At 28.4% G+C, this 11,696-nt stretch overlaps 2 protein-coding genes across 3 annotated transcripts; both read right to left on the reverse strand.

Moving 5' to 3' along the window:
- Window positions 1-4,637: 4,637 nt before the first annotated feature.
- LOC107064210 (torsin-1A) lies at window positions 4,638-6,768 on the reverse strand. Its single transcript, XM_015316631.2, has 3 exons — window positions 6,262-6,768; window positions 5,897-6,162; window positions 4,638-5,811 (listed from the first exon to the last, which is right to left on the reverse strand). The coding sequence occupies exons 1-3, from the start codon at window positions 6,440-6,442 to the stop codon at window positions 5,233-5,235; spliced, it is 1,026 nt and encodes a 341-aa protein (XP_015172117.1). The 5' UTR covers window positions 6,443-6,768; the 3' UTR covers window positions 4,638-5,232.
- Window positions 6,769-7,288: 520 nt separating this feature from the next.
- Window positions 7,289-11,393, reverse strand: Y-f (yellow-f). Of its 2 annotated transcripts, none has more exons than XM_089178277.1 (6): window positions 11,329-11,350; window positions 9,974-10,233; window positions 9,681-9,880; window positions 9,362-9,569; window positions 8,685-9,020; window positions 7,289-7,721 (listed from the first exon to the last, which is right to left on the reverse strand). In XM_089178277.1, exons 2-6 carry the CDS (start codon window positions 10,230-10,232, stop codon window positions 7,531-7,533), a joined length of 1,194 nt encoding a protein of 397 aa, XP_089034403.1. In that variant the 5' UTR covers window position 10,233; window positions 11,329-11,350; the 3' UTR covers window positions 7,289-7,530. The 2 variants fall into 2 exon arrangements, with proteins under 2 accessions (XP_089034403.1, XP_015172107.2); XM_015316621.2 differs by having other exon boundaries at window positions 7,290-7,721; window positions 9,974-10,237; window positions 11,329-11,393.
- Between the last annotated feature and the right edge of the window lie 303 nt (window positions 11,394-11,696).

Raw genomic sequence — 11,696 nt, forward strand, 5'->3', positions numbered from 1 at the left:
ACCACAGTTTCGCATTAAGTATTCACGTTGAACCCAATTTGCGTGCAAGGAGCGTTCTAGGAAAGTGAATCGGCGCTTTCGCGACAATTTTGAAATAGAGAATTTTCTCAAAAAATTTTATCTTCTTACTTTCCTAGATAAAAAATCGAAAATATTTCTAATATTATCGTACGTATCATGTCTTTGAATAATAATCGAAAAAATTTACATCAAGGTGTTTGATAATTTTCTTATTGTTTCTAAAATAAAAAATAATTGAATGCAATGAAATTTCATCCATGATAGTAATAATGTTCTGATCATTTTAATAACAGCTTTAAAAGATTAAATAAAACTCGATCGACTATAATTTTTCTTTTACAGTTCATTTAATTTTATAGCCTTTTAATCAGCGTTTAAATGATTTTACAATGCCTGCGAACGAATAAATTAACATTAATATCAATAATTATTTGAAAATATTTTGAATTGAATTAAATTTCGTTAACAAAAGTCTATCGCATTGGTTAAAATCGATTTTTGATAGGAAAGAATCTACAGGCAGATTTCTCCGATCTCATCCCACTCGAGCCGCCACTCGAAGGACATCCCTAATGGGAACAGGCACTGGCTCGGGATGGGTTGACAATCCTCTAATTACTTTAAAGTAGTTTTCGATTCCCCGAGTAGAACGCCAGGCTTATCGAAGGGGAATCCAACGCGACGATTGAAAAATCTTTTAAATCGAATCTTTGAATTCGATTCGAACAATATTGTGCATTTAGACAATTCTAAAGGTTCTTTTTTAAGCATTAAACTGTAAATAAAAGAATAAAAATTATAAATAAATATAAAAACGTATTTAATTAAATGTCTCGACAACGTGATTCTTTTTTCCAGAATAACTTTTCTCTCGCGTAAAGAAAAAGAGTGAGGGAGGTAGGAGAAAGAGAGAAAGAGCATCGTATAAATTCATGTTTAACGGGGGCATAAAGGTGTGACAAGAAATGAGTAGCGAGACCTTGACTTAAATGGAGGCGAGCGTACGGGTAGTTGCCGGTGCTCGTTGATTATTTATTCAAAGGGTATTACGGGCTCCACTAATTATAATTTATATCGTGGCAGTAACAACATCACATCGACCATGCCAGAACATCAGAGAAGATGGCAAGTGGTATTCGAACGTTGGATAAACTTTAAAAACGATTCTAAATGAATCGAGAAAAATGAAAGAAAATATTTAAGGAAATAAGAAAAGATGATCAAAATCTTCAATTAAAATGTATTAGAATAAAATCTTTATCGTTATAATTGTCGGCATAGTTTTGAAGGATTTCAAAATTGGTTTCGGTCATATCGGAAGGTAATTTCGATCGAGGCACACAAAAGTAGACATGGAGAATGTGACAGGCACGAGAGCTAGGAGCATGTACGGCCAATCAGCGGTTTTTCCTAGACTGCCTGTCATTCAGTCAGCCAAGTGGAAGGACAGGAACGGCTTGTGGTTCGGCTTTGGCATTATTCATTATGCAGCTCACAACACGCCGTCACCTGCCACCGCAGTCCTGCATAGACACAGCCGCTGTGCTAGCATTGACCACATACGTATTCTATACGTTTACCCTGTCTCCATTTTCTCGGTGTCCTCTGTGACATTAGTAAGATAACGGAACATGTCTTTCTAAGCCTATATTCAAGAAAATCACGACCAAGAAAAAAAAGAAATAGTAAAGTAATTCCAATGTTTTCCAACTTCATTTTGTTTATAGTTCTACGATGAACTATTTCTTAAACCAATACTCAAAGAAAGTCATTTATTATCGATAACCATCAGGGTAACGATATCGTCTTACTCACAACGCGGTCTTACGAGAGAAACGTGTAACAGATAGTTCACACGACACCAAATCAGTTTTTCTTCCGCGCGAATCAGTTATTTTATTGTCTTTTACAATATATTTTATATATATATTTACAGATTCACACGATATTGCCGTTAACCATATATGGTAAAATCATAAATTCGGCAATTTTGTACGTTCATTTTTGCGGTTCTGCCAATAACCTCTTGCAACCATTCAGTAAAAAATGTGATTCAGTCGATATTCAATTGTTCAAAAATCCGTATCAAGTGAACATTATAAACCGTTGATACCGATTTGATGAAATTATCGTTATGGTTGAAAAACTGCATTTGGCTTACTGTAAGATCCTTGTGAGACGTAAGTAAAGATTATAATAAAAAATATCAATAATAAAAATAATACGATTAATATTACGATGTATACTATATAATAAATATTTTTAATTCATGCCTATCAACAATCGATTTTATCGGGAAACATTCTGACTCGGTCCAGCACCGTTACGATGAAAGAGATAGGGTGATCCAGATTGGTGAATGGAACGGTGATAATAGGGATGAACATGACTCGTATCCAAAAAGCATCTTTTACATTGACTGACAGGCTAGTAGCAATATGTTTATACTAGACTGATAATGAATTCATGGTCCTTGCTATGCCACTGGGTGAGCTATTTGTGAACAGGTTGCACCAAACATTACGGATCGGATTGCACAGATGCTCTTTTGTCGGCAGATGAGTGAGAGCCCTTGGGATGACGCCGGATGATATCGGATCTGTCGGGGTCGAAGTAAGAATCGTAGGGAGGAAAATCGGCTGAATCCAGAGATCATATACATATAGACGTACACGTACATGTAAAATTCTTTGTTGTGTATGTTTATATACGTGTATGTATGGGAGCATGTTACGCAGCCGGGTGATCCCACGGGTCCCAACGGAATACCATCCATGGGGCTTAATGACAATTCTGACTATTCTATACCGCTCAAACGCTCGTTTGCGCTTGTTTCTATATATTATTATGATGGTTTAGGCTTAAGCGGCTCTATCATATTAATTTATACATTTTTTGAAGAAACATACTCTTGCTTTTCAAATCTTAAACTTCTATATTATTTCACCTAGTATGATGTATTTAAAACAAGGATAAATTTTATTTAGCGTTTATTAACGTTAACGACATATTATTTAGTTTAAAATATTCGTTTGTAAGTTTAAAATATCTTAAGGTAAATTGTATATTTTGCTATAATATACGATGTTTATCCGCTGTGCAGAGCCACTGTACAATTCTATTTAAATAGATATTTAAAAATTTTGTTAGAAAATAATTAACATTTTTTAGAACATTGTTTTAAATAAAGTCTTAAACATTAATAATTTTTAAACAAAAAAATGATATTCTATAATTCATATTAATTAATAAAGATGATGTATACCTTCTAATTAATTTTTTTTTGACTTTACAATTGCGTTTTCTTATCGACGAATGATAAATTATATTCTTCAAATGTACTATCCTATCAGATTAATTGTACCAAAGAATATAGAATAATATAGAACATTAGAAGCTCACTTTTTGAGTAAAAATTTCATCCTAGTTAGTACCGGGACCACCAGTAGGCGATAGTAGGTGGTAGAAACTAGAGACCTATAGGAGGAACGCGTCAAAGCATTTTTGGGGACAGGAACTCGTGTAGTCACGTGATTGCGCGCGAATGATTCAAACATTTTAGTCTGTAAACAAAAGATAAGTTATAGGTTAGGTTTGTACATTTATACTTGTAATTATTAAATGAGTAAATTAAACTTACGCTTATAGAAAACTACTAAAAAAAAACAAAACAATTAAATATAAATATCACAATAAAAACTATAAGTATTCCAAACTTAAACTAACCACAGCCGTTCATACATACTAAAGATAAACATGGCTGCGCGTTGCATCGGAAGCTGTCCCCCAAATTTTCAGCCCAGCAATATGTATGGCGCGTCCCTCCTGAAGGGTCTCTAGTAGAAACTAGGAACCCTTAGTAGAAACTATCAAAGAAGGTACAATACTATTAAAGAAAGATACAGTATTGTCAAAGAATACAATATTCTATTTATTATCGCCCATTGGTGGTTCCGGTGTTCCAGTGTTAAAAAATGAATTTTTTAAACGAAAAGTGGACTTCTGATGTTCTATATAATTCTATATTCTTTGGTTGTACCAATGGTAAAGAAGTTTCTAATCCTAAGCAAAGAATCAAAAGTATATAGAAGTTCACTTGTTTACTTTTTTCCTTCCAGATTCATCTTAGTTAGTACCCTGACCACCAGGGGGGGGAGTTATACAACTAAAAACTAAACTAAAACAGTATAAAAGAAAAACTACAATTGTTTTCTCGTTTGTTATCAAAAAGTTGGAATTATTTTTTGTTGTGAAAAGTATTTGATAAACTTACAAATTTTAAATACTTATGTCAATTTGTTAGTTATTTGACTTTATTTTATTTGTTGCTAAGCATATATAGTACCATCCAAAGTCATTTTAATTTTCTGGAAATTTTGATCATTTTAATTTTCGAAATTAAATAAAAATCTTCGATGCTTTTTTATCCCCTCTACGGATATTCAATATTCAATTCAAACAAATTATCCTCACTTTCAATTTGTTTATTTTCAGACTCAGAATTTCGCTCATTTTAATATTCTTTACTTACATTTTGTATAATTTTCTATCATTTTCTCGCAGAATGTGTGAACATATTCAAAGATAAAAAAAAAAAAAATACCAAACAAATCTAGTTAATATTAAAAGATTATTTATTACTTGTTGTATTTAATTTCTCTTCTGTGTTAACGTTTCAAATGATAAACATTTGATAAAATATAAGTAGTATTTTTTTTAAATCTTCGATACGACTCCATTATAATCCGATATAGACTCTTTCGCATTATACAATTTTTGGAACAAACCCAAATATATATCACATTCATATGCATGTAACTAGAGTTGCGTAAATCTTATTTGAGTTCAGAGCAAAAATACTAGGCAGAAAAGTTTAGAAAAAAAATGTAAATTTGTTGATTGGACAAATGACCAATCATAATTAAGCTAAGCGATGAATTTTCCTTAGAAAAAATAAACAAAGATAAAACCAAATAAATTAATTATATTTTTCTTTTAACACATTTCATACAGAGCCATTTTTGCTCGACTTTTCATCAAAGCCATTTGATGTTTTGGCATTTAAATAAATATCTTATAGTGTGCCACCAGTGGTACCCAAGTCATAAATGGAAAGTTTAACACGTACCATCGATGTTACATGTAGCACAGAATATATTACATTGTAAAGATTTTCTTAATACTTCTTAATATAAATATAATAAAAAACAATTATTTTTTATAAGGATGCATAATAATAGCTACTTTTTGTTCTATTCTTTTACAACCAGATTTGGAATATAAATTATGAGGTGGTGGATCAAATGTCAAATGCGATAAGGCTTCCTCTACCATTTCTGGAGTTATTTCAGTTACTTTAGTTTCTTCAGTTAATCTTTTTTTAAATGCATGCCTTATACACTTTTTAACGTCTTCTTCTTCCAATGGAAGAAAAGGAATATAATGATCAATAACACTAGTTTCTATAGTATCACTAAGATGAAATCCTCCTTTTTCATTAAACGCTCCGATGGATATTAAATTTTCAAAATCTTGAAGCTTAGTATTTTGCCTCTTTACACCGCTTTCCCAAAGATTTAATAACCTTTGTACAATTTGTCTACTACCGGTGTTTGATAAAAATAGGAAAATTGCTTCATTTCCTACATAATCTTTTGGCCATGTATTATAATCCAAATAATGTACAATGGCGTTTAGTATTCCTTCTGGCATTTTATCTACTTCATCAAAAACAAATAATGATCTTGGACAAGCTTTTAATGCAGCTTTGATTTTTGTCTGCAGTGCTATCTATATTTTATAAATTATAAGTAAAATTTAATTTCTTTTATTTCTGAAGTCGCAATATAATATTAATATTAATCATTTTATTCACCTTATAATTTTCAGTTTCATTTGTTAATGGAAAATCCTCTCTTCCATTAAAAAAATGAAAGAATTTACTTTCAGTCCCTTTTCTGTATAAGGATTGTGCGATAAACTGAGTTACATAGTTCTTACCAGTTCCTTGTGGACCATGAAAACTTAATGATAATGCTTTTTTGTTTTCCTTATTATTTAAATAACCATGTAATGCATTTAATATTGTTTTATAAGCAATGTGCTGACCGTACAGCTTATTTTGCATAAGTTTGTCAAGTTCTAAGGATAGATGTAAATATAAAAAGGTTGAAATCAATAATATTTCTTCATATTTCTTTTATAACTTGTTAAGATAAATAATATGCAATTTACACTTACTTTCCAAATCAAATTTGATATATTCATCTGTACAGCATTCAAAATATTTGCATTGAATTTTATTATAGACATAACCTCCTAAGACACTAGCACCTGTCATTACTCCTAGCGTTGTTAAAACTTCACATGATGTTAATATAATGCAACAGCTTAACAAAGCGACATATAAAAAAACATTCATATTTATTAGAAATTTATTTATAATTTTTATTATAAAATAGTTATATTTTTGAATTACTCTATTTAAAAAATTGAATTATTCGTTTTAAAGATTGATAAAGTGGAAGAAAAATGATTAGTAAATAAGGTGTTCACATGATGGCGCTAGTAAATACAGTCGTATCGGGAACCAAAAAGGTAGATTAATGTTACCCGGAGAATTTACATACACTTTCCGAATTTACGAATAAAGAAAATATAAAATTTATTATATGGATAGGATCCATTATATGGATACTCTTGGACACCAGAGTGTCTTATTACTCGGACGGTTTCTGTATAAGGAGAAACGGCGCTAGTGTCGGGACGGAATTTTTTTTCTGCCCGAAAGATAAGCAACCTGTCATATATACGCGTATAAACAGTAGATGGCAGTCGCAAGCAACATTTTCCAAGTGTGTCTGAAGGGTTGCATATGAACAGGCGCGCATTTTTATAATTAAATTAATAATTAAATAAATAATTACAAATTAAAAATACAAATAATATTATAATAATATTATATAATAAATTATCCTCGAAATTTGTTTATTTGAAGGTTTCACTTCTAACTTGTGTGATATGCATGAATCTTACAATTAATTGATTATATTAAAAAAATGTATGCGGGTACACATAAGTGTAAAATATAGTGTAGTATAATATTTTATTCATAATACATTTATTTGATTATATTATGAAACGTCAATGTCTAGAATTATACATATTATTCATAAGAAATAAATTGTTCAAAATAGATCATTAACAATGTGAAATATGCAAATATTAGAATTCACTTAATTATTTCATTTTTAAATTAATAACTAATTAATATATCCATGTTCATTATTACTAATTATATAAAGTAATTATAAGGAGCAAAATATAAAATTGTAAAATATAAAGTAAATAATATAAACTTCATTTTTTACATTCATATCAAAGACTCTTTTGTTATTTTAGAAATTATATATAAAAATATTTAATAATTAAACATTTTATGTACGTAGAATGTGTTTTAAATGCATTATAAAACAATTCTATTGCAATTTAACGCAATTATGTTATAATTTAAGCTTTACAATATTTAGAAATCAAATCCAAAGAAGCTACGGTAATGAAATAATTACTTTCTTTCTTACTTAAATTAGAGTGTTCAAATTTAGGTAAATTATCAGATAGCACATATAATTTTCTTGAATCATTATCGATGGCTAAATCATTTGGATAAGCCATTGTTTCATTATCTTGGCCTATCAGAACTGAAAGAAAAAATGATTACTATTACGTATGCAGTGATAAATAGCGCATGTTTAAGGATAAAAACATTATTTAATTTAATGTCATTGTTGATTGATACTTTTAAGATTTCTGAGAAAGATCTTACGTAATGAAGTATGAAAAGAACATAAATAAATTTATACAATATACGTAAGGATTTCTATTTTTTATGCAACAGGATATTGGAATTTCCTTGATATAAAAAATAGTTCGTACATAGCGCCTATGGTTTTAACATTTGATTTATGTGACTATCATTATTGATAATTTATTTTCTTGCAATTAATTCTATAGACTGGGAATCATAATTTTCTCTAATAATCTTACTAATATATCTAAATTCTTTGGAATAATTGATTAAGTCTAATATTATGTAATCTCTTAAATCTAATAAATCTTTTTTTTAAACAAGTAATTGTAAATATCTATCTATTATTAAGGATGATCTAATAATTATTATCATATGAAATATCTCAGTTATTTCTGGTTTGGAAGGACATTCATATATGACAAATTCTAAAATATTTTTGCGTGAATTGATAATTGGTGATAAAAATATAATCATAAATATGTCCATCTTTTCTCTGGTAGATTTTGGTAAATTTAAAGCAAAAAAAGATATGACTTGTTACAGTTACATCAACCGTCAGATTTTTTCTCAAAACACTTCAACTTTCTTTTAAAACATAATACTTCAATACTTTTTTATTCAAAATGGCTCAAGGAATTAATTTGGAAAAAAACGAATTATAAAGTTCTATTTAAAAAAATCCTGATAACCCTGAAATCTCGTAAAATTTAATCTTGAAAAAAAAAAAATTCTTTTCATGTGTGTCTCTCAAAAAAATGTAAATATGTTTTCATCATTTTTTTCATAAAATAAAAAATAATGGAAATTTTAAATTTGGTTATAATTATTGGATATAAAATTAGAGTGTACTTACTAAATGTTTCTGGAGTTAATTTCAAATCGGTGTCCCAACAACCTATTCCATTCTTTTGTACTTGAGTGAAATAGGCGATTCGAGTATTTTGATCAATTACCGACGAAGGTCCTTGACTCTTTGGTCCTTTGTTTCCAGCAACGTGGAACGCATGGTAATTATTTGATAGAATTAACGTATCATCTTGTAAAACCTTAGTTGACACGTAGAACTCTGTTATTCCAGACATAGCGTGAAAGTAAAGAGTCCTGTATCCGTCAACTTGGAACGGAGTCAAGGCAAGACCAAAGAGACCATCGGTCCATTGAAAATTATAACCACTGATATTGTAATCACCTGCGACAAAATATAAAATCGATTATTATTTATTTCTTTATTTCTTTTTTCTCTTATTATTTAACATTACATTTAGTTTACGAACATACTGTAATCCAATATTTATGATGTTTGAAAAACGAATTATACCTATAATGTGAAAAACTTGCAATATATATTTGTAATTTATACTAGTATAATTATATTATATTATTTATAATTTATAAATATTAATCTTTGAATAAGATAATTAATTTAGTGCCGAAAATAATGCTATAAGATTTAAAAAATATTAATGTGTATAAGTATATGATTTTAAAGTAACATGACATTGTTAAGCGTTAAATTATAAAAATCCTCACCATGTAATGGATCAAAGTAAAAGTAATTATGTTCGATTCTCCAGGAATCATTCTTAGCCCAACTGTAAACTACCAAACCGTAGCCTGAAAAATCTGAAAGATAAGCATAAGCATCTTCGCAAGCATCAGGTTTCGAGTCCACAACGAGATCAGCTATAAAGGAATTGGGCTTTTGATCAGAATCCTTTAAAGTATATTTCCGAATGATCTAATTTGAAAATAATATCATATTATTGAATAATAGATAAATTTCTTATGTTTGTATTTCAATATATTAAACTAATACGAATGTAAATAAATTACTTGTATATATATTAACCTTATCTGTATTTAAATCGAACACTATGATTCTGGTAGGTTGTAAAACTCTAGAGTTACCATAAATATTGTCTATTCCTGTATCGACAGCCCAAAGACGATTACATTCATCGATTCTAAGACGAAAGATGCTTACTATACTATCTGGCAAATGTATATCGTTCGTTTCAAAATCAGGATACGGAGTTAATATTGGTGATTCTATAAATAATTAATTTTTATTATTATTATTATTATTATTATTTTCATATATCTTTTTTTATTACATCATTTCTTTTTTATTTCGTAACTTACCACTAGTATCATTTAACCATACATAATTTAAATTGGAAAACACACCGGTCTTCCATCTAGGAATAGTAATTATCATTTTATCTTTAGAAACTGCCAGACCCAGAGGTAAATTATTTTCTTCTATGTAATCTCCTGATTTGATGTAAGATTCTCGTATATTTTCATTCGGAAAATTAAAATTAACTTGTTTCCAGGAATAAAGTTTATCGAAAGTATTGCCACTGGCAACAGCCAGTAATGATAAAAATAAAATATACATTCTACCTAGATTTAAAGAAAAGATAATGATTTATAAAAATTCTATTCGTATAGTCAATTGTTACGATATTTTTACAATATTTTATAGTCATTTTTTACAATATTTTTAGTACTTGATTTAGATTCGTAATTAGTGAATAAATTATAAATGATTTTGAACATAATTTCATTACAGTTAACTATATAATTCTTTTGTAAAATATGAAGGTAATAGTAATTTAGTGTACATCGAATCATTCAATGTATCAAATGTGAAAGTGTTTTACACTTCCTCGTTATACATTTGAATTGAAGAGAACTATACTTTCTCTCTTCTAAAAATGTAAACAACATTAATTTTTGTAACGTCATGTTTCATTGGTTCATAGTATTTAATATTTATCAAATTTATTTCGTAATATCGGAATTGAATTACTGTTTATTTATGTTGATCTTATCATTATATATTTAGATATTATTATATTATTATGTTATATTAAATTATGTAAATTTATAGAATGTAATATTTATCATAGACATTAGAAAATTCTTCCATAAATATTAGATATTTAATAAAAATTCTTCTATGTTATGAAAAGAATAACTATTAAATTTTGAGACAGGTGAAGATAATAAAAACATGGTTTATAGCTTTTTAATTTTATGTATATATTAAAAATTTGATAGTTTCTTAATGGAAGATATTAGAATAAAAAAGTTATTTAAAAGAATCAACATTCCTTTTGGTTTTTATGTGACAACTCGTAAAAATATGAAGTAATAAAGAATGAAAATAAATCCTACGTTAAACGAAATAAAGGTTCAAAGAAATGTATTAACACATTATTAAGCGTGTATTTTTTATTCCTTTTCGAAACCTTCACTATCGAAATGGAATAAATAAATACTTTTGGAATTAACGTTTTATCAATTCTATTTTTTTAATTGAATTATACCAAACGAAAATTATTTATTAATAATTCGTAACGTAAAAATGATAATCTCTCGCGAATGATATAAAACAGCAATATGAATAACAGAAAAGATTTTTGAAATGTTGAGATTGGTATAAAAATTTTGTGAATCCGATAACTAGTAGACGGACTGGCTATACTTACCGTTTGGCAGCGAAGAACTGGTCTTCTAGAGAGCGGTACAAGGTGGAATGGCTGTGTAGTACGACGACCAGTCCTATATAAGCAGGAAACATAGTGTAGTATATGTTGTTGTATGTGTTTGACGTGAAAACATGTATAAGTTCCGAACGAATCGTTACTTCGAGAATCAAAAAAATTCAGATATAAATAAATTAAACGCTGAAATTATTAATACTATTTCGTATATAATTTTCATATAATTTTGTATAATTTGTTAATATATTTTTGTTCGTTATTTTGGAAATATTTTTTTGTTTTTCTATGAACAATTTAAAATAAAAAATAAGCCATTATATTTAACAAATTTTTAAAATGTCAGTCATATTATA

The sequence above is a fragment of the Polistes dominula genome, unplaced genomic scaffold (genome assembly GCF_049000335.1).
Source record: "Polistes dominula isolate Pdom_NZ unplaced genomic scaffold, Pdom_raw_medaka contig_77, whole genome shotgun sequence".
In the NCBI taxonomy this organism is placed as follows: domain Eukaryota; kingdom Metazoa; phylum Arthropoda; class Insecta; order Hymenoptera; family Vespidae; genus Polistes; species Polistes dominula.